Here is a 24,035-nt window from a genome sequence, read left to right as displayed (position 1 = left end):
AAAGAAAGAAAGAAAGAAAGAAAGAAAGAAAGAAAGAGAAAGAAGGAAAGGAAGGGAAGGAAGGGAAGGGAGGAAAGGAAGGAAAGGAAGGAAAGGGAAGAAGGAAAGAAAAGGTGTATTTTCCGTGAGGACAGGAAGCATATGTCTTGTGGTTACCGTATCTGCAGTAGTAGATGCTCAGTAAATAAAGGGACCAATACTTGTTTCACTGAATGTCTGGGAGAAGTAAGGCAAACACAGTATGTAAGCACTGTGTAAGCCCATAGAAGGCCCTTACCTAGTGTTTTAATAGGATCAGTTAAGTTTCTAATCTTTTCTTACTGGGTACATTTAGTCTAGATCCTTCATCTCTCTGTTTCAGTTTTCTTGTGCTTGCTGGTAAGGATTATTCATTTGTGGATACACTTCGTCACTAGAAAAATATGAATGATTATTATTTCTATCAATGGGAGTAGAAATAGCCTATTAAAATGCTTCATGTGCCTGGCAACACCAACAAATAATAAACTATTCTACACAAGTGAACTCGCCAAGTAAATTAATTTTATCCCATTTTATCCCAATTTTATGTTTTAAGTAAAACATAAAATTATGTTTAATTTTTAAATCTTTTAACTGTCATACATGTTTTGTGTTTATATCTGTATTTTTAAGCTCAGTGAGTGGAATCTGATCTCTTCTTTTCTTTTTCTTTTTTTTTTTTTTTTTTGAGACAGAGTCTCGCTCTGTCGCCCAGGCTGGAGTGCAGTGCCCGGATCTCAGCTCACTGCAAGCTCCGCCTCCCGGGTTCACGCCATTCTCCTGCCTCAGCCTCCCGAGTAGCTGGGACTACCGGCGCCCGCCACCTCGCCCGGCTAGTTTTTCGTGTTAGCCAGGATGGTCTCGATCTCCTGACCTCGTGATCCACCCGTCTCGGCCTCCCAAAGTGCTGGGATTACAGGCTTGAGCCACCGCGCCCGGCTGATCTCTTCTTTTCTTAATGACTTGGAGTATTCTTGACTATAAGGGACTGAGTCGACATAGTTTATGCTCTTCTTTTGAGATGCTCTTGAGCCTTTGCAGAACTAGTTCCCTTCACACCAAACTACCACAAGTCAGTTTTCTGAATTCTTTTCCCTTTTTTTTCTACTGTCAATATTTTTGTGTCTAGCAATGAGTTTTTCATCTGGTCAAACATGTACCAAGTCCCTCTAGTGTGATAGCACTTGTGCATAGACAGTAGCGCTTAACCCTCATAGTTACCCTGTGAGCTGATATCACTGCTCCCATATTACAGATGACAACATTAAGGCTCAGAGAAGTTTAGTAAGCTGTAAATCATGTAACAAAGATATAAAAACAAGGCCTGTCTGACTTGTCATTCTGCCAGTGCTGCATCTAATTTGTTGGAATTATGTGTAAAATAAGGACCAATAGTCTCTGAATAATGGTCTGCAGGGCTGCCCTCAAAGGAGAGCATAATGAGCTAGGATACCTGGATTTTGTGATGGCATTTTAGACGCTTAGATATTTTCTATTCTTTTCAGCGTTCTTAGACAGATTCCAAATAATGAATGGGACCAGATCTATAACCACTGAATAAATGAGGGGCTACATTGTGATCATTGGGGCATAATTTTAATGGAGCCAAACACAGATCCTGCAAGATTTGAGCGGTGATCACAGGGCACGTGATCAGTGAGTAAGGGAGAAATTCCAGCATTACTTGTGCACTTGTGAACGCCAATCTACCCACTAAAATATTGCTTAAATCCCACGAATTCATATTTTATCATGGGATTTAGAAGTTATTTATGTTTCAGATGCATTTCTGGAAAGGCGTGCAGACAACAATTTTTCTGAGTCACATCATACATTCCTTTGGGCATGGCCTGTAACGTCAGAAATGATTGTTTTCGTTTCTGATTGATCTTCAGCCCCACTGCAACAGTTCCTGGGACTTTCTGTGGTCAGTGTCTGCCTTTGCTCTCTACTGAGGCTTCATCCCCCTCACCTTTTGGTGTAGTCTCTAATGGTCTGTAACCAAATAACAGAGCCTGATTCGGGTTGATTTATGAAAATAACCACTTTCCTCTTTACTTTCAGTCTTGGAAGAATTTTCCCTATCCAGAACCTAGGTGAGTTTTATCTTCAAACAGGAAAGCATCTGTCCAACTACTGACTTTCTGATGACTGAACTAGTTTTCTTCTATGGGCCAGCTATGTTTCTAAACTGAACTAGCCTGGTTCAGTTTCCCCAGCACCTTGCAAGGTACCTAGTACAGAGGAAGTGATCGGTGATCCTGCCTCACCTCCCGCTCTCATCTTGTTCTAGCCCATGCTGTGCTCAGCAAACATTTACTGAGTATCCAGCCTGTGCCAGATATGTGCTCACCACTGGGGCTGTAGCAGTGATGGAGACCTCGCTATTGCTTTCAGGATCTCCTGAATTAGTGGGAGAGTCACACAATCAAACAGGCAAATAACAATAACATGAATTCCAAAGAACTGACAGTTTCTGAAGTGCACCACGCTGTTTGAAGTCTCTTTGCCTTTGCTCTTTTAAGCCATCGATTCACCCCAATTTAACAATCTGGCAAGCTTCTACTAATCCATCAAGCACCCCTTGTGTATGAACCCTTTCTTCATTCCACTCCCTCAGAGAGAAGTAACCAGTCCCTTGCCTGTGGTACCACTGTAATTTCTGTTTGCACAGTATGTTTGCACAAATGGCACTGTATGTAGTTTGCTAACATGCCAATTCATCCTCCCCTCCCTACTCCCCTTCTTGTTTGGGAGCTCCTTGTATTCAGGGCCAATGTCTTAATGTTCTTGGTGTTCCTGATACCTCTCACACTCCTTGGGTCCAGAGGAATGCCCTGGCACATAGTAGTGCTCTTACCTGCCTCTTCAGAGTCTGTTTCTAGCCCTTCTCCCTGGAGTTATTCTAATATATTTTAAAAAGCATGGTTGATGAGCTCTGGAGAAGCAAATATCAAAATTTCCTGGTTGAGTCTAAAAACGTTTGCTGAATCATGGAGAAAACCTGCTTTAGCTGGATGGGCTACCTTCCTCTCTCTCCCTGAGTTCCTACCTATCCCTAAACTTACGACACTAACACAGTGCTGGGCACATGGAAGGCACAGGTCAAATGATTAATTATTTAGTTCAATATTTATTGAGCTTTTACTCTTCAGACACTGCTAGATTCTGAGGTACAAAACTGAATAGAATATATTTTCTACCCTTGATCCAAGGTGGGAGGGGAAGCCAGAGTAGTTGGGAGTGAGGAGTTACTTGGAGAGTAAAATGACCAAATAAATAGGAAATCACAATAAAATATTATCACTCCTTTGGAAGTTTAAGAACACAGAAGTGAGGCACGAGAACCAGCTATTCCTACACAGCATTAACACTGGAGTTACACATGTGAATAAGATAGTTCTGCCTTGATTTTTAGTGGTTGACAAGGCAAAGTGGAGGGACTGGAGATAGATCTATAGATAGATGTACTGTAAGACAATACAGAAGAACAAAGTGTTAGAAGAGTAGAGAAGGTATGACTGCTTGGGAGAATCAGGGAAGCATTCTCAGAGATAAGATGATTTAGCTATATCATGAAGGGCATTGTATTTACCAGTATAAGATGTGGAAGGCATGTCTAAAGAAAAATAATAAAAAGGAAGAGTTGCTCGAATAGGGTGGTGGGTTTGAGGAATTATGAGAGTCTAGACTCAAGCAAAAGTGGAGGTAAAAGGCAGCACGAGATGAGTTTGGAAAGAAAGGTAGGAGCCAGATCACGATGAAACTTAAGTTTTATCTTATAGGCAATAGGGAGTTAGAAGATTTTAAGCAGGAATTAACACTCTGGCATTAATTGGAACAGGCAGAAACTCAAGGAAACTACGTATATAATTGATCTGATCCTAGACTCCTCATCTAAGAGAAATGATTCATATTTGCTTAAATCAATTTTTCCCATTCATTTCATTTAGGATTGGACAGTACACTATCATTTAAACGCTCTAAGCTTCATTTTTTTTTTCCTGGTGTCTCTTCACATTTCAGTGCTAAACATGAAGATAAAAAAATGAAGGAAAAAGACCCATGTGAATTGGAACCTAAGAACACAGAAAAGGAACCACATTCAAACCATGTTTTCAAGGTACCTATGTTCTACGGTTCCTGCAATGTAGACATATAACAGATCAGTTCATGGGGGTGACTTTATGGGGCCTGAGAGACAGAGCTCTTCAGAGAGACAGAGTTAGAAAATGCAATGGGCATTTGATATTGTATCAAGGAAATAAATGTAACAATGACACTAAGCTCTAGCCCTTAATTTTCTACTTTTTAGCCATGAAGCGGGCCTTAGAGGCAGGGACTGGGACTAGATTAAGTCCAACAAGAAACCCAGGGTGCAAACTACAAGGCAGTATCCACTCTCAGGTGCCGTCCCTGCCCTTGTACTACCCTGGAGTGAGAGTTTCCTTAAATGCTGTGCCCTAAGACTCTGCTTAAAGAGTGACTTGTCTCTGAGCTTGGTTACCTCATCTGTAAAATGAAAATAAATGATTTCTACCCAACTACCATCCCCATTCCCATGCCAATTCTACCTTGTTTATGGTGATAAAATAATGTGCAAGAAAGTGTTTCATATGCCATAAGCTACCACAAAAATGAAATGTATTCTTGTTGCTTTCATTAATACTAAATGTGATGAATGTGTGTATATCCATATCTAATTGACCCCATCCCCTTCAAAGCAGTTGGGTGGCAGGAGGCTTAAACAATAGATACCACCAGGGCAATTGCCAGTGCTCACTTTAGATACCTGTTTGAGATGTGCCTATCTTTTAATACGCAGTTGTCCCAGTGCCATCTGCAGAGCTAGGGTAAATCAAACAGCATGTTGGCTGTATGAGCCTGAACTGGCGTGTAGGTCCAGAGGCTGGGCTGGACCATGTTGGGTGTTCACAGAGCATCAGAAAACAGCATAATTCAAAGGATGGTGTAAGTTACTAATTGGGAACGACAAGGTCCAGAGCCAGGGGAGCAGCACTGGGTGTAAAGGCCAAGCCATCAATGGCTGTCAAGTTAGAGATCAGGAATGGTTTAATCAGGAGCATATGAGAGGGCAGGAGAGATACATGACTAAGGATATTAACCATGAAAAATCTTAGGCTCTGCTCTTTTTCAATGCTGGCTATGTGGCATAAGCCAGATATGGGCTCAAACTACTAACAAAGGGTCACTTCCTTCTTTCATAGAGTGTGTTTGGGTTTCAGAAATTGTTAAATGTTATTTAGAATATGTTAGGTGAATGAGGGGACTGCCTTCATTATGACAGTACACTGAAGGACGGTGGTCACTATATTTGTGCAAAATATTGACTTCATTACTTTCTTGTCACTTTTCTCCATTTATACATTTAATTCTTGGTACCATGACTTAAAAGAATGCCCCTCCTCTTATTCTTCTGTGAGTTTCCCCGAGATCCCACCCAAAACTCAGGATAATCCGCTCCTTATATCTACTAATTACATTAGCCTTTCCCAAGTACTTTCAAATGTATTATCATAGTCAATCCTCATGTCTATTCTGTTGTAGTCAGAAGGACAATAACCTTTCTCTCATTTTCATTGGACAATTATAAAACACTTAGATGGCCAAAAATACTCTAATTTTCTCTCCATGATCTCTTCCTGTCAGTCTATGCAGAACGTTCTGAAATGTAAATGTGATCAGGGTTTTCCCCTGCCTGAATCCTAATGGCTAAGAAATAAAGCCCAAACTCTTCGCTTTGCACGCAGGACCCTTCGTAAGTCAGTCCCATACTCATTTACCTTTTCAACCGCATCTCTAGGCTGTTTTTCCTTATCTTTTTCCTTAAACTCTTACCTTAGCAGCAGCCTCCTTCCTACCCTTATAAGGACATGAATACTTCCCCAAATCCCCTGTGCCTTTTTTTTGTGCTTTATCTGCCAGATACTCCTTTATCTGCTCTATCAATCTCCTACTGACGTTTGGAAAATACAGTTTAATAAAATCTGCTTTTCGAGGTCTTCTCTAACCCCTCTCCCAGCCAAGAGAACCAGCCTCCTCATCCTCTCTGTTTCCATGATGGTGAGCAATACTGCTGTAAATAACATTCATCACATTATGCCCTAATTAATCATTTGCATGCATTATCTCCAAGACCAATGTCTTAGGAAACTCTGTCTCTACTTCTAGAGCTTAGCATGTTGTCTTGCCTTCAGTAAGTGCTTGACAAATGCTAGAGAAAGGGAGTAAAGAAAGAAGTGAGAAGGAACAGAAGAATGGTGCGTGGGAAGACAAAATGTAGGCAAAAAGAAGGAAGTGAAAAGGAATACATAGCATCCCTTAGAACAAGGTTCTGGGGTCAAGTCGTGCCTAGGTAGATTACTAACTGTGGAACCAGTGACCAGTTACTTAACCTCTCTAAACTCTTTATTAAGAGAATTGATGATACTTTTCTCATGAGGTATCATGATGATTAAGTTATATGGAATATAAAAACCTACCCTATAGTCAGTACACCCTATATCCTGACTGCTTCCTGTGAGCTGCCTCTGTGCCAGGCATTCACTGAACATTCAGAGGTCATGAAGGATATAGTATGCACCTTCAGGAAACTTAGAATCTGGTAAGATATTTTTCAATGTTAAATAAATGATAAACAATTGTTATCTAAGAGGAATGAATGAAAAATTGTACAAGTAAGCAAAGAACTGATTAGGTAAGTCAGAGACCTATGGTACTCTCCCTTTTGCGTGTGTTTAGGTAGATGCCTATGAAGGGACACCTGAAAAAATTCAGATGACCAACGTCCACACAGGTAGAAGGAACATGTTGGCTGGAAAGCAAGAGGCCATGATTGACGTCATCCAGACAAATCCCTGCCCTGAGGGCCCGAAGCTGGCCAGGCACTCCCAAGGCCACTGTAAGTTGCATTTCTTCCTGATCCTCTTCATCATTACCAATTTGTTTTATAGCTGAGCATGGCCAAAATTTTAATTTATTTTACCAATATTTATTGAACATCTATTATGTGCCAAGCAACTTGCCCTAGTGAGGAAGCTATGCAGTACTGGGAAAAAAAAACAAAAACAAAAAACAATGAATTCAAAAGCAGAAGTCTTGAGTTCAAACCTAAGCTCTAATACTTAGTAAGCTGTGTGGTAAGAATTTTATATTCCTGCAACTCAATTTCTTCATTTATAAAAAGAGATCATCATAATATGGACCTCACAGGGCTTTTATGACGACCAAATCTGACAGTATGTCATATGATAGGTACTCAGCAAATGTTTATTCTTTTCTTTTTATATATACTAGCTCCTGTTGTCTAGGCTCACATCATCATTGACATGTACTGACGATAACACTATGGTGTCATTTGTGGACTTTATTCAGGTTGTATTTTACCTGCATGTTAGTCAGGACTCTTGATTGCAAGCAACAGTAATCAAACCATACTATGTTAAACCAAGAAGAAAAGGAGATTCACCTAGCACAAAGTCTAGTCATGGTTGGATCCAGGGACACAAACAATATCACTTTTTGCACTCCTGGTTTTACTACCCTTTCAGTTGACACTTTAATAACAACAGAACGACCACAGTAATAGGACCTGGAATAAAGCATTTCTATACTAACCCTGTGATTTTGGGAAATTTACTTACTTTCATGTGCAAGTGGTGATACTACTACTAATTTCCTAGGGCTATTTGTCAATGCATATGAAGTTTCTGGATCATATGTTAAGTAACTATTAGTCTTTTTCATTTATTTGTATTTTGAAAAATATCATACCATGCCTTACATTACAATTCATGATTTATGTGTTATCTCCCATGGCACACTGTGGGCACCTTGAAATCACAGACCATTTGCTATTTTTTTCTGTATCTCTGTAACCTGACATAGTATCGGGCACACAGGAGAAACTCAACTTAATTTTGTAGAATGAAAGGATAAATCAAACTTCAGTGTCTAAAAATATGGTGGACTAGGCAATATGAATGACTCTCTTGACTAAAAGAAAGTGAAGAATCAATTTTTTAAAACATTCATAAAAGTATCACAGAAATGATTTATGAAGAAAATCACCCACAGGCCTGCAGTAACCAGGAAACCTGGGAGGTGCGTGCCAAAGCTAACTTTTGCCTTGATGATTTTTACTGAGATCCAAATCCCTATTTAGTTTTATCCCAGATTTCAAATAATTCCCTCAAAATATTCTTTAAAATATTGACAACTGGTAGTCAAAAATAACCAAGCACAAGGAAACAACTCACAGTGAGGGAAAACCAGCAGAACAGATAGCAGACCCAACCTACAAGATATTGCAGATATTAGAATCATCGGGTATAACACATAAGGTGTTTAATATGTTTTTAAAATAGAGAATAATATGAATAGGGAATAACCATATTTTAAAAATATTTGAAAAGGAAAAAATAATAATTGATAAATTGATAAAATGCAGTGATTGCATTTTATATCACATTACCTACAGTTGAAGAGAAAATTAGTGAACTAAAAGATAAATCTAAAGAAATTATCCAAAATTCATTCTACAGGGGGAAATGATTTGAAAAAAAAAGAGTAAAAGAGAAGACAAAAGTCATGGAAGGTAAAGTGAGAAGTCTTAAAATAGCAATAAAATCAGAAAAATCAGAATTCCATAAACAGATACTGGAAAAATGAGGAAGAGGAAATAATAGATAAAACAGATACTATCTGAGAATTTTCCAAAATTATTGAGAGAGATAAATTTGAACCAGGAACCCTAAGGTTCTTAAGCAGGATAAAGAACAGAAATCTATGCCTAGCCATGCAAAATGAAGAACATTAAAGAGTAAGAGAATATCTTAAAAGACCTTAAAAACAGACAAAGGGGAAAAACCAATCACCTACAAAAAGAAAAAAAAAAAATTGAGCTCTGACTGCTGAGTTCTCTCTGCTGAGTTCTCTCTGACTGCTGAGTGTGTAACGAGAATACAGTTTTGCTGAAAGAGATTAAATGTCTACCTGAAATTTTATGTCTCATAAAAATGTCTTTCACAAATGAAAGAAAAATAAGATGTTATCAGACAAATAAAAACTGGGACATTTTATTGTTCAGCTAAAATGCACTGAAGGAAATTCTAAAGCATGTACTTCAGGCAGAAGGAAAATAATCACAGACAGAAAGTTGTAGATGCAAGAAAAAAAGTTAAGCGAAAGCATTAACGCAAGAAAATAATGTCAAATTGAGGAAGGTCTAAAATATTATAAAATATTGAACATTCATAGTGCTTATATTGAGATGATGATTAAAGTGTCCTAAGGTTGGTAATTGTTTGGGAAGAGAGTAATGGTATTAATTTGCTTTAGCCTTGAAAGAATTAGAAGAGCTAGGATACATTCATTAAAATATACCATTAAAAGAGTGAGAAGGTAACACCACATGTCTACAACCATCTGATCTTTGACAAACCTGACAAAAACAAGCAATGAGGAAAGGATTTCCTGTTTAATAAATGGTGCTGGGAAAACTGGCTAGCCATATGCAGAAAACAGAAACTGGACCCCTTCCTTATACCTTACACGAAAATTAACTCAAGAAGAATTAAAGACTTAAATGTAAAACCTAAACCCATAAAAACCCAAGAAGAAAACCTAGGCAATACCATTCAGGACATAGGCATGGACAAGGACTTCATGTCTAAAACACCAAAAGCAATGGCAAAAAAGAAGCCAAAGTTGACAAATGGGGTCAAATTAAACTAAAGAGCTTCTGCACAGCAAAAGCAACTATCATCAGAGTGAACAGGCAACCTTCAGAATCAGAGGGAATTTTTGGAATCTATCCATCTGACAAAGGTCTAATATCCAGAATCTACAAGGAACTTAAACAAATTTACAAAGAAAAAACAACCCTATCAAAAAGTGGGCAAAGGATATGAACAGACACTTCTCAAAAGAAGACATTTATGCAGCCAACAAACATGAAAAAAAAGCTCATAATCACTGGTCATTAGAGAAATCCAAATCAAAACCACAATAAGATACCATCTCACACCAGTTAGAATGGCAATTATCAAAAAGTCAGGAAACAACAGATGCTGGCGAGGCTGTGGAGAAATAGGAATGCTTTTACACTGTTGGTCAGAGTGTACATTAGTTCAACCATTGTGGAAGACAGTGTGGTGATTCCTCAAGGATCTAGAACCAGAAATACCATTTGACCCAGCAATCCCATTACTGGGTATATATCCAAAGAATTATAAATAATTCTATAAAGATACATGCACACGTATGTTTATTGCAGCACTATTTACAATAGCAAAGACTTGGAAACAACTCATCAATGATAGACTGGATAAAGAAAATGTGGCGCATATATACCATGGAATACTATGCCGAATATACCATGGAATACTATGGAAAAATTTATGCAGCCATAAAAAAGAATGAGTTCATGTCCTTTGCAAGGACATGGATGAAGCTGGAAGCCATCATTCTCAGCAAACTAACATAGAAAGAAAAAACCAAATACTACATATTCTCACTCATAAGTGGGAGTTGAGCAGTGAGGAACACATGGACACAGGGAAGGGAACATCACATACTGGGGCCTGTCGGGGGTGGGAGGCAAGGGGATGGAGAGCATTAGGATAAATACTTAGTGCATGCGGGGCTTAAAACCTAGATGACGGGTTGATTGGTGCAGCAAACCACCATGGCACAACAAACCTGCACATTCTGCACAGGTATCTCAGAACTTAAAGTAAAATTAAAAAAAAAAATTTAAAAAGAGTGAGAAGGTAAGTCACTGTGTAGGAGAAGATATTTGCATTATTTACATATACCATTTATATATCAAATATATACATATTTGATAAATGACTCATATTTGGAATACACATCTTCTATAAATGCTTGGTATTCAGAAAATATAAACTAGAAATCAATTTTTAAAAAAGGAAATGTAGTGAAATTAGAAAAATATTGAACAGGCCCTTCCCCAAAGAGACTATCCAAAGGGCAAATACACTATGAAGATTCAATTCTGCTCACCAAATTGTCTACCATAGAAAAGACTAAAAGTATCAAGTGTTAGTGAAGATCTGGAGCAACTAAAACTCTCATTCTCTGTGGAGACTGTAAACTGAGACAACCATTCTGGAAAACTGTTTGGTAGTACTAAGGTTGAACATATGCATATCCTATGACCTAGCAATTTTGTACTTATGTATATATCCCAATGTAAGTGCACAGTTTAATGCACCAAAACACACAGACAAAACGTTTGTAGCAAAACTTTTTGTAATAGCCCCAAATTGGAAACTGTCCAAATGCCCATAAAAAGTAGAATAGATAAATAAATGGTAACCAATTCACATAATAGAATAAAGTCATCGGAATCAACAAATTAAAACTATTTGCAACACTATGGATGAATCTCACAAACATAATATTGAAGGAAAGTAGGCAGCACCATAGAGTACATACTAAATTATTCCATTATTATAACATTCAAAAATAAGTACTGCTGGTATTAGAAGTCAGGACAGTGGTCACTCTTGTGGGTAACTATTAAAAGATAAATGAAAGAAAACAAATAGAAAAGAAAACAGAATGGCGGAAAAAGAAGAAACTTTAGCCAGACAAAGGTAAGAAAAAAAAAGAAACAAATAAAAATATATACTAAGATAATAGATATAAATTTTAAAATATCAGTAGACGCTATAAATGTAATACACTAAATTCACTAGTGAGAAGACACATGCATTCAAATCATTCGAAATTCAAATATATTAAGTGCTTTTTATGTGCCCAGCACTGTTCTAGGAAATGGGGGTATATAGCAGCAAACAGGCAAAAATTCCTTTTCTCACGGAGGTTACTTTCTGATCAGAGGAGACAGGCAATAAATAATACAAGATCTATATTGAATGGTATTAATAGTAAATACTATGAAAAAATAAAGCAAGCTAAGAGCATTAAGGAAGCAGATGAAGGTGATAGAGGTTGCCATTTTAAAGTGCTCATGGAATGGCGTGAACTCGGGAGGCAGAGCTTGCAGTGAGCCGAGATCGCGCCACTGCACTCCAGCCTGGGCGACTGAGCGAGACTCCGTCTCCAAAAAAAAAAAAAGAAGAAAAAAAAAGTGCTCATGGATGACTTCAAAGACCTTAAGTAGCTGAGGAAGAGAGCCATATGTGTATCTAGGATATGAACGACCTAGGAAAAGAAAAAAAGTGCAAATCCCTGAGGCAGAAGTTGGCCAGATACGCTGGAGGAGCTGCAACGAGGCCAGTGTGGCCTCAGAGTAACTGAGGAAGAGTATAGTAGGAGATGGGGTCACAGAAATAATAAGGGACTTCTGTAGATCATTGCAAGAACTTTAGCATTTACCATAAATGAGATTTTTAAAACCACTGAAAGCCTTTGAAAGTACAAGAAAGGCATGACCTGATTTGCATTTTAAAAAATCATCTGGCTTCTGTCTTGAAAATAAAATGTAAGCTAAATCGGGGAGAACGGTTAGGAGGTTATTGCAATAATTTAGGTGAGAAATGGTGGTAGCTTGGAGGAGGATACTATGGTGGAATTGCTGAGATGTGTTTGAAATCAGAATATAATTTGAAACTATAGTGGACAGATGGCTTTGGATTAGAAGTGAGAAATGAGAGAGAAATGAATCAAGGATGTCTCCAAGGTTTTGGGCCTGAGCAACATAAAGGATGGAATTGCCCCTTTTATGAGATTGAATAAACTTCAGGAAGAGCAAACTTGCAGAGAGAAGTTATGAGTTTGGTTTGGAATGTAATATGTTTAGACAACCAAAAGGAAATGGTGTGAAGGCTGATAAAGTATCTGGAATTCATGAGAGATGTCTAAATTGGAGATGTAAATTTGAGAGTCGTCAGTGTTTTTAAAATGAAGCCATAAACTTTTGCATTTGCTTCAGCCAAAAGGAAGGATTGAGGAAGGGAAAAAAAAAATGCTGCAGACTAAGAAGCAACTGTGTGTTCAGCATCTTTATTTTGTATTGGAGAAATTTACTGATCACTCCTTGAGAAAAAGCAGGACCTTATGCCTCCAAGAGCTGACATTTGTTGAGATGGTTTGGGGCCTACACGCTCACTGACTTCTTGTCAGAGGATAAAATCTTATTGCTTGGTTCATTTAATTAATAGATACAAGTTAATGTGCTTGTTGTTTATTTCTCAAGTATATTACTTTCTATTTCTGATTAGTAGTTCATATCTGAATATGGCTATGAATTACCCATACCCTAAATATTAACCAATGCCAACAGATAAAGAAGTGGCAGCTTTATGGTTATGACAAGTTTACAACTCTGTGAAGTAAGCCAGCATCTGCATTTAGCTACCTGTGCAAACAATCCCTCTACATTTGTTAACCTGGCACACTATCTTCTGGCTAACTCCAGAATGAATTAATGAATACTGTATATTGATATGTGCTCAATCAACTTGTCTGAGAAATTTTGCTTTAAGAAATGCCATAAGACTGGATAAGATCATCTAGATGTAGAGATATGAGCCCCAGGGATGTACCCTGGTAGACTTCAAAGTGTGAGGTCAGGGATTAAAGGAAGAACCATCAAAGAAGGGAGTTACTAGTTTACTAGGTAACCAGCACCCTTTTTAAGTATGTATTTAATCCTTGCCAAAACCACATGATTCGCTGTTAGCATTATTATCCTCAACTTCAGAGAATCATAACTGAGGCACTGCAAAGTGAGGTGGCTTGCCCAAGGATCATACATACCAAGACTGTAATCCAATTTGAGCCCATTTAATCTGCCTTTTCTTATGCTTGCTTGCATTGCCAGTGATGTGTGTGAATGACTTTATGATGGCAGCTGATGAAATGTTTTTCAGGGGGAGTTTCTGGTTTCCTTTCAGGTGGGTATCTGGAGGTTTTGGAGTCGACTAAAGAAACTCCAGACCTAGGGGTCTCTAAGCCAAGTTCCATCTCGGAGGAGATATATGATGATGTCGAGTACTCCAGGAAAGAGGTGTAAGTAACGTTCCAGTCTTTCAGCAAGATGAATGTGATGAGACTTTAAAGGTACAAAAATAGTCTTTGTTATTTTCTCCCGTAGACCGAAGCCAAACTTCCGTAGCTCATTTGCCTCAAATAGTGGTAAGTATAGGAAGACATTTCTGAAGCTGCCAGTAGGAATTGCAGAATACTTCTATGACTGATTAGTGATAAGACGTCTTTTAATTATTCATATTTTAATAATACCAATTTGTGAGAAGCTAAGAGAAGCAGTATCAAGGTATGTGCTAACAGCAATACCAAGGTATGTGCTAATAAATGCATTTAGAATCAGGAACGTGAAGATGCTGGTAAGAGCATTCTTATGTAAAAGTGAATTTACTTCCTTCCTGATTTTTTACAATGGAAGTCTGATTATAAGAATGTTTTTACCTAAAACACTTTCTTGGCTTTCTAATACTTTAAAGATTGACTTCTGACATGATCTAGAGTCCTTGACTAACCTACCCCTACAGACCTCTTGAGCCTCATCTCATACTATACTCAGTCTTCACCTTTGAGACCCAGTTATACTGACCTTCTTTTAGCTTCTATAATTTGCCAAGCTCTCACAGCAGGGTATTTTCATATGCTTCTCCCTCCCTTTCCGAAATCCTCTTTCCTCCCCTGAGTCCCTTTGCTTCACTGACTCTTAATCTTCTAATCTCAGTTCCATCGTTATTTCCACAGGGAATATTCTCCTTGGTGTACAATCTCATAGTACCATGGACTTCTTTTTCATAGTACTTGTTGCAGTGGTAATTTTGTTCTTATGTGACTTAATTAATGTCTCCCCTCCTAGATTATTACCTTCTTTATACATACCATTTTCTCCAGCCCCTAGCATAATGCCAAGTACATGTTAGATGTTCAAAAGAATCTGTTGAATGAATGAATTCATGAATGAAAAAGTAATGGGGAGGTGTTGGTCAAAGGATACAAAATTTCAATTAGGAGAAGTACCTTCAGGAGGTTTATAGTACAACATAGTGATTATAGTTAATAACAAAGTATTTTATACTTGAAAATTGCTGAGAGTAGATTTTTTAATTCTCTCCACAAGAAACTATGTGAGGTAATGAATATGTTAACTAGCTTGACTTAGTCATTCCACTATGTATACAATTATCAAAACATGTTATAGATCGTAAGTGTATATAATTATTTGTCAATTTTAAAATAAATTTTAGAAAAAGAAAAAGCAATGGAGGAGAGAGAATCAAATGTTACTCTGATTGATCTTCTTAGAATCCCAGAAGTTTAGAGGGAAAAACAACCTTAAATATCATTAAACCCAGCACACTCATTTTAAAAAGAAAATTGAGACATAGAGAAGTGACTCCTCTAAGATCATTGTGTGTTAAAGTCGAGTTTTGAACCTGAAAATCCTGACCCTTAATTCAAAGTTCTTTCCATTAGACTCTGTTTCAGGATTGAATTAAAGTATATCTGTGTATGTTAAGCTTATGTTTTGGGCTAGGCCAAAGCCATGCTGTGAAGGGAGAGATTATTCAAGATATAGCTCATTTTCCATGGTTTCCCCGGCATTCAGCGCAATGCCTGATGCTTAGTAAATTCTGATTATTATGTATTAAATACAGAAAGGAGGGAGGGTGGAAGGAAGGAATCTATTGAAGAACCAACTGTCTTTGACTAAATCAGTTCAAACTTGGAATCAGGTGGAAATGAGTCTTAATTTTCATTTATACATACTTTTATAGAATTTTCAGTATTTTTACCATATGCTTTTAAACACGTGTGGCTGAGTTTCAGTAAAAACTATTTAACAAAAGAAAGATCAAAGTACCTAGCATCTAGTAAGTATCTAAAAAATTTTGTTAAATATGAATCTGAACTATTGCTATTGGAATGAATATAAGTAGGGTTTTTTAATTTCAGAAGAAAACAGAGAAGAAATGTATGAAGATGTCTACAAAACAAAGAACAACTACCCAAAGATAGAGTGAGTTTCTCTCTTTCTTGGCTTTGTAGGCTAATGATACTTCCCGTTGGTATAGTAAAGCCAGAGTTTAAATGAGAACCCACCTCCACCCTGCCCCACCACCACCCCCGACTCCCATCATCATCTCTTAGGAAAGATTCACACTGAAAGTTATGATAACCTATTGTAACATTACAATTGTGATCAACAGGATACTTGTAATTGTGTACAATCATATACTATACATATTAAATCACATTGTTCTCGCTTTTGAGAAATACCCATTTCCCAGAGTAAAGGATTTTGACATTGGGTTAGGAAATAAGTAATAAAAGAGACATAAATATTAATAAAACTTGCTTCAATTCTATAGCTGTTTTTCCAGGAACAAATCAGTGGTTATGACTTACCTGTGTCTCTGTAAGTTAGTAAGCCTATCTCTGGGATTTGGGCTTAATATAACATGTAGTGATCCAGTGTTATCAAGAATAAAATTTGTTCAGATGGGTATTATTCGACAAGTTTAGTTATTAAGGACATGTTGTGGAAAAGAAAACAGCAGTGGTCAAAAGCAAGGAATTTAAGGGTTTAAGGGGAAAAAGGAGACCCTGAACTGGACATGCTGGTTAGCATGAGGTGGGCATATCGTTCCCTCTCTCTACCCCCTAAAAGCCCCAAAAGAATATTTGACAGAATTGTACTTATCAGCTGGGTAATCAATGTATCACCATTGCTGTATTATTCAGTAAATTAAAAATCAGTGATAAGAATTTCAAGAGCCAGGATTTCCTTTTTTTTTTTTTTTTTTAGGTCTTGGGTATAAACATTTTCTCATTTTATTTTTTTGAAAAGTATTTTTGTTATTACGGTTTTGCCTAGTAGATATTCGAGAGTGATGTGATGATTTTGTCCAAATGGGTGCATTTTTCCTGTTGTTATATTTGTTATTTTCTCATTCACTTACATGGCAGTGAGCAAGTAAAGAATAATTGCCTTTTTTGAATTGACTATAAAATGTTTTTAATTTGATATAATATTAGGTCATTATTTTTTAATGTTCTAATGTTTATTGAGAGTAAAGTATATCCCCTAATTGTGGGATATTATGTTTGACATATACCAATTAATCTGAATTTTTTGAGTTATATTGTTTAAACAATACTGTCAGGCCTCTGTTTGAAGAAGTCAGATCACATAGTGTGCACAGTCTAGATAAGAAAGATGAACAATAAAGAAATAAACAAATAGACAAAATTTTAGATACTGGTAAATATAAAGTAGGGAGAAGTATGAGTTGTTGACTGGTCAGGGAATTTAGGTTGGATGGTCTCCAAAGAGGTATATTTTGTCATAGTTAAGACTCATATAGCCAACAGACACATGAAAAAATGCTCATCATCACTCGCCATCAGAGAAATGCAAATCAAAACCACAATGTGATACCATCTCACACCAGTTAGAATGGCAATCATTAAAAAATCAGGAAACAACAGGTGCTGGAGAGGATGTGGAAAAATAGGAACACTTTTACACTGTTGGTGGGACTGTAAACTAGTTCAACCATTGTGGAAAACAGTGTGGTGATTCCTCAAGGATCTAGAACTAGAAATACCATTTGACCCAGCCATCCCATTACTGGGGATATACCCAAAGGATTATAAATCACGATGCTGTAAACACGTATGTTTATTGCAGCACTATTCACAATAGCAAAGACTTGGAATCAACCCAAATGTCCATCAGTGACAGACTGGATTAAGAAAATGTGGCACATATACACCATGGAATATTATGCGGCCATAAAAAAGGATGAGTTCGTGTCCTTTGTTGGGACATGGATGCAGTTGGAAACCATCATTCTCAGCAAACTATCGAAGAACAGAAAACCAAACACCGCATGTTCTCACTCATAGGTGGGAATTGAGCCAGGATTTTCTATAATGTATTTCTAGTACAGTTTGTAAACTACATTTCCCTGAGTTATCTTTTCCTCTAAAGGGAGGACTGCTTCATAAAATCTTCAAAATAGAGACACTTACGGTAGTTTGTCTTGAAATATAATTATTCCCTTCATAGTTGGCTGGTGTGTGCTATTTCGTATCACATCTAAACAAAGAAGAAAAGCATATAATTCAATAAGGCATTTTCTTGCTCTTTCTTGAGTGGGATGTGTTTTGGACATGAAACCAAAGCCTCTGATTCTTTATTTTTTTAATAGACTCAGGGGTACATGTGCAGGTTTGATACATAGATATATTGCCTAATGATGAGGTATGGGTTTCTAGTGTACCCATTACACTAGTGAACATTGTACCCAATAGGGAACTTTCCAACCCTCATTCTTCCTCCCACCCTCCCCCTTTTTGGAGTCCCCAGTGTCTGTTATTTCCATCTTTATGTCCATGTATACCTATTGTTTAGCTCCCACTTATAAGTGAGAACATGTGGCATTTGATTTTATAATAGAACAGCCTTCTCTATCTCTAGTACTCTCTTAAATGCCATGTTACTTACGTCCTCTGATTCCTCTTAGTTTAGATGGAAAAGAAGCACTCAAAAGACTGCAGCAATTCTTCAAGAAAGAAAAGGATAGATTTAAAATAAAGAAAACCAAGTCAAAAGAAAACTTAAGGTAAAAAGTCCCTTTAAATCCCTTTCCATGAGGGGATTAACCTGGTAGATACACAGGTTGATGTTATCCATCCAGTCTAAGAAACAGTGAAGGGGATAGCAGAAACTAAAACCAAGGATCTGGCTATCATCTGTCCCTTTCTTGTGAGTTTTTGATTGAATTACATACACAGAGACTAATTAATGAGAAAGTGGCATGCTCCTTTGAAAAAATGGCAGAGAAAGGGTTGAAAATGAGGGTAGAGGGAAAATCTTAAGCGAAATCCAGAAGGGAAACTTTCCTCATCATCCTTAACATCCTATTCCTGTTGTTACCACTAAGCGTTATGTTACTTACCATGTCCTTTTACGCTTTTGGGGCCCTACAAGCCCCAGTAGTTTTTATCTGTCTACTGTTCTATATTTAATTTATCTCCCTTGAGAGCAGCAATGTGTGGAAGGGGGAGATGAGCTGCTCAGCTGAACAGTTCGTGTATTGCAAGGTCTTAGACCTGGAAAAGACCCTCTGAGATGACCTAGGCTAAGTGCCAGTTTTGGGAGAGGTTCCAAACTCACTAGCACTGGAAAGAGATATGAGGGGAACCTGGATTCTAGATTCTAGTACCAGTTCTGCCATTTATTCCATGTATAACCATGGGCATATCACTTCCTTTGTATACCTGCAGCATTCCAGTTTTCTCTTGTATATAATGGAAGGGGGACTCTGGAGACACTTTGAAGGCAATAGGTAGATATAGATGTAGGCATTACGGTGCTCCTCAATTTATGATGGGGTTATGTCCCAATAAACTCATTGCAACTCTAAAATATGTTAAGTTAAAAGTGCATTTAATACATCTACCAAACATCACCACTTAGCCTAGCCCATCTTAAACATGCTTGGAATACTTTCATCAGTCTACAGCTGGGCAAAATCATCTAACACAAAACCTGTCTGCAATAAAGTGTTGAGTATCTCATGTAATTTATCGAGTACTGTACTGAAAGTGGAAAAAGAATGGTCTTAAGGATACTTGAAGTAGGTTTCTACTGAATGCGTATCGCTTTCACACCACTGTAAAGCAGAAAAATTGCAAGTCAAACCATTGTAAGACCGGGAACATCTGTGTAGATATAAAGGTATAGAGATTTTATTTTGTGAGGGCAGAAGATGATAAAATAATTTGCCTAAGGGCATTACCTATAGTGAGATGGAATTATGTTGTTCTACCCTGAAGTTCTTTTTATTATGAAGCTTCAGAGTTTTGTGACTTTAAGTCCAACTGTTAGTTGGGTCTAGATCTACCAAGAGACCCAACAAAACATGAGGTTTATAAATTGTAGTCCTAATATGGAAGAAGAAGGAGTTTACCTTCTGTGGTCAACAAGACCCTATGCACAAAGGCAGACCCTGGTCTTAGCAAATTAGATGTTTTCTGAGAGAAAATTATTGGCACGATAACGTGCACTCCCGTAATATTTGAGCCATATAAGAATGCTAATATTTTTAAGATGCAAGTCTGATTACCTTTCTCTCAAAACTATTGGTTGGCTACATACAACATTTAGAACAAATATCCAGTTCCTTAGCCTGGAAAGTAAATACTTCATAGCTGTCCCCATTCTACTTTTCTAGTTCTGTCTCTCACTAAAAGCAACTCTCACTACCATCCAATCCACATAGCTATAGATCTCACACTCTGCCATGGTGTCTCATGCCTCCATGCTTTGAACATGACATTCCCATGGTCTGGAATGTACCTGCCCTCCTCCAGCCTTCTTTTATTCTCAAAGTTCTAGTTTTCCCTCAAAATTCGATCAAATATTATCCCTGCTTGAATTCCTCCCTTGAACTTCTCTTACCAAACCTGGATTATCTATGTTTCCCTTGTGTTCTCATAACATCCTGTGCACATCTTGTGAATCTGTTAATACCAGAGAAACCATTTTTCTTGGAGTCAGAGAATACCAGGGCAAGAAGGGCAATCCCGCGTCATCAATATGTTATTGGAGATCTGTCAGCTCATCTTTCGGAACATGTTTTTTCTCCTTAACTCTTTTGTGTCTTTTGTCAATCAACAGTGCGTTTTCCATTTTGCTGCCTGATTTAGGTAAGTGCCATTTGCTTATTGCTGACCAAAAGTACTCAGTTTTCATATATTCAGAGGCAGGGAAAGAGAAATGGTAACCCTTCCTGCATTCCCACATTTGATGAAAAATTGATCTACCAAAATCAAAGAAGATGTTTCATACAGAAGTATTTTTTTTTACATTGGGGAAGATGAATAATGTTTCTCAACTACCTACTATATACCGTGCCCTGGGGCAGATGTGTTCCTCTTAAAATCCCAGAGAAGTAAATGTTATCATCCCTTTTCAGAGAAGCTGTAGAACCTACATCCATATTTAAGTGATCCAGGATTTGTATTCCAGTCTCTCTGCCTATGAAACTCATGCATTTTGCATTCTACCATACTGCCTTTTGAAGGACTTGATATCCTTCATTCTAATTAAGACATAATAAGTTGAATATGATCACATTGCCACCAGCAAACTAACTGAATTGAGAATGGAGCATTGGAATGTTGTTTGCTTTTCCATTAAAATAATAGTGCATAAATTAGCACAGTGCATGACACATAGTAGGCTGTCAATACACGTTCAGTACATTGAATTTGTCAATAAAAGAGGGTCATGTGTTCTGTTGTTTGTTAATTTTTGTTTAGCGGTTCTAGCTATGTGGCTACCTGGATGTCACTTGAACTTGACAATTCAAATGTATATTATATTTTGTAAATATGAGTTTGCTGAACTAAAAAACAAGTGACAATTATATACACCTGATAAAATCCCACATCTCAACATATCCTTGGTCTATGTTTAAAAGAAAAAAGCTGACTTAGAATAGACATGCATTGTATCCCCACCCATATTTAAAGGTATTTAATAAAATAAGGGAGTGAATAATTATGAATAATTATATCCAAAGGTCTCAAACTTGTTCAGTGGTGAGTCACCTGAAAATCGTGTAATTCTATGTAGAGTGCCAAGGAATGTGAATATTGTAAAATGAAAATGCCTAATCATTATTACGGCACTAAGTCAGATTCAACATTATGCAAGATTATTGTAAAGGAACAATTGCCAATGATTTGAAATAAAAACCATGGAAGAAAAATCAACATGACTATTCTATTAAGCTGTTTCTCCCCTCTGGGAGTTAAGAAAAGACCTCACTATTCTAGCAGTATAGCATATTTGTTCAATTCCAGAAAGATGGGAACTTAGTCTAAAAATGATTCTTTGAGCAACTCATTTTTCTGGAACTCTTTGTGAAATCAAATTAATATAAATATATATGTTTTGAGATACTGGGACATCAAACTTTTTTTTAATCTTTCAGTTGAATTTCTTCCCAAATAGCGAGTATTTTTATTCTTTGATTCTTCTACTCTATTTGTATTCTATGATCAGATTTTGCCAAAACAGCCCCAAAGATGCACCTGGATAATTAGGTAATTGGGTATAATTTGGAAAGCCAGTGCTTGTATAAACCATGCTTAATAATGGACTATTTTGATCCTGTCTTGACCCTAGAACTTAAGTCTCAGGAAGTTATTATCTATGATGATGTGGACCTGAGTGAAAAAGAGTCAAAGTAAGTCAATTTACCTTATTGGTTATCCCTGCTGATATTTGACCCATTTCCTGATGCTTTCTTAATTATGATCACAGAACCATCTTTTCAGATCCTTGGAGATTGAATGAAAAGTCAACTTGAGATAGTCTTCTCACTAACAGGGGAAAACACTGAATAACATATATGATCCAACAGTGGTAGGTGACCACAAAAGGCATTGGAGGTTTTGAGTCTGTTTCTGATTTTCATTTTTGAATTTAGACTTGAATCTCATTTTAACACATTTTAAAAATTATCTCCAATGTATATGACAACATAGAGGATAGCAAGCACTATGTGACAGAACCTCCATATTCAAGGACTAAATAACTATAATTTATCAAAAAAGATGGTTGGATGCAGTGGCTCTTGCCTGTAATCCCAGCACTTTGAGAGGCGAGGTAGGTGGATTGCCTCAGTCCAGAAGTTCAAGACCAGCCTGGGAAGCATGGCAAAATCCCATCTCTACTAAACTAGCCAGGCATGGTGGCACATGCCTGTAGTCCTAGCTATTCAGGAGGCTGAAGTGTAAGGATGGCTGGAGCCTTTGAGTCAGAGGTGTAGTGAGCCGGGATCACACCAGTAGGCTGCAACCTGGGCAATGGAGCCAGACCCTGTTTCAAAAACAAAAAACAAACAAACAAACAAAAACCCACAAAACAACAACAAAAAGCCATCCTTAAGTTTGATACTACCTCTCCAGTCACTTGTTATTTATACTTCTCCTCTTAACCAACTGGTTAAAAATAAAAGTCTCCTCTGTTCATGTTTGATTCATCTTTCCTTGATCACTTCAATTAGGTTTCCTATTATACCACTGAACTTATTTTTGGTAAGGTCACTAATAACTCCTTTGTTAAATCCAATGGATACTTTTAAGCCTTTATTTTATTTGTCTTCTCTATATCTTAAACTGTGAACCATGCCATCCTCCAAAGGAAAAAAAATACTAGTTTTTCCCTAGGTTTCTATGTTGTTATTAGTTCTTCATTATTTGATGTTATTTTTAAGTTGACATATAATAATTGTACATATTTTCTAGGTGCATAGTGATGTTTCGATACATAAAATATATAGTGATAAGATCAGGGTAATTAGCATATTCATCATCAAACATTTATCATTTCTTTGTGTTGAGAATATTCAATATCTCCCTTCTAGCTATTTAAAACTATATAATATATTATTGTTAACTATAGTCATCCTATGGTAGTTGTATTAGTCCATTTTTACACTGCTATAAAGAAATACCTGAGACTGGGTAATTAATAAAGGAAAGAAGTTTAATTGACTCATAGTTCAGTGTGGCTGGTGAGGCCTCAGGAAACTTACAATCATGGCAGAAGGGGAAGAGGCACATATTACGTGGCGGCAGGTGAGAGAGAGAAGAGAAAGTGAAGGGGGAAGAACTCCTTATAAAGCCATCAGAATTCATGAGAACTCATTCACTCTCATGAGAACACTATGTGGGAAACTGCCCCCATGATCCAGTCACCTCCCTCCCTCGACACGTGGGGATTACAATTCAGGTAAGGTTTAGGTGGAGACACAAAGCCTGACCATATCAGTGATATAGAACACTAGAACATATTCATCATATCTCACTGTATATTGTATCCTAAACTAATCTCTCCCTATTCCCTACTTTCCCAGCCTTTAGCATCCTCTGTTCTACTCTTTATTTCTATGAGAGCAACCTTTTTTAGCTTCCATATATGAGTGAGAACATGTGGTGCT

At 37.3% G+C, this 24,035-nt stretch overlaps 1 protein-coding gene across 1 annotated transcript in view; it reads left to right on the top strand.

The window, feature by feature from the left end:
* Nucleotides 1–24,035, top strand: part of LOC105534911 (chromosome unknown open reading frame, human C1orf168) — a 99,002-nt gene that overhangs the window by 58,626 nt on the left and 16,341 nt on the right. The window contains exons 7-15 of the mRNA XM_011973844.1: nucleotides 2,086–2,117; nucleotides 4,048–4,144; nucleotides 6,784–6,943; nucleotides 13,929–14,043; nucleotides 14,129–14,169; nucleotides 15,967–16,030; nucleotides 18,543–18,641; nucleotides 20,702–20,730; nucleotides 22,217–22,277. Coding sequence (XP_011829234.1) covers nucleotides 2,086–2,117; nucleotides 4,048–4,144; nucleotides 6,784–6,943; nucleotides 13,929–14,043; nucleotides 14,129–14,169; nucleotides 15,967–16,030; nucleotides 18,543–18,641; nucleotides 20,702–20,730; nucleotides 22,217–22,277 — 698 coding nt within the window. The remainder of the gene's footprint in view (nucleotides 1–2,085; nucleotides 2,118–4,047; nucleotides 4,145–6,783; nucleotides 6,944–13,928; nucleotides 14,044–14,128; nucleotides 14,170–15,966; nucleotides 16,031–18,542; nucleotides 18,642–20,701; nucleotides 20,731–22,216; nucleotides 22,278–24,035) is intronic.

The sequence above is a fragment of the Mandrillus leucophaeus genome, unplaced genomic scaffold, assembly GCF_000951045.1.
Source record: "Mandrillus leucophaeus isolate KB7577 unplaced genomic scaffold, Mleu.le_1.0 Scaffold14, whole genome shotgun sequence".
Lineage (NCBI taxonomy): Eukaryota > Metazoa > Chordata > Mammalia > Primates > Cercopithecidae > Mandrillus > Mandrillus leucophaeus.
Note: the sequence above shows the minus strand (reverse complement) of the source record. Positions and strands in the feature narration are given on the sequence as shown.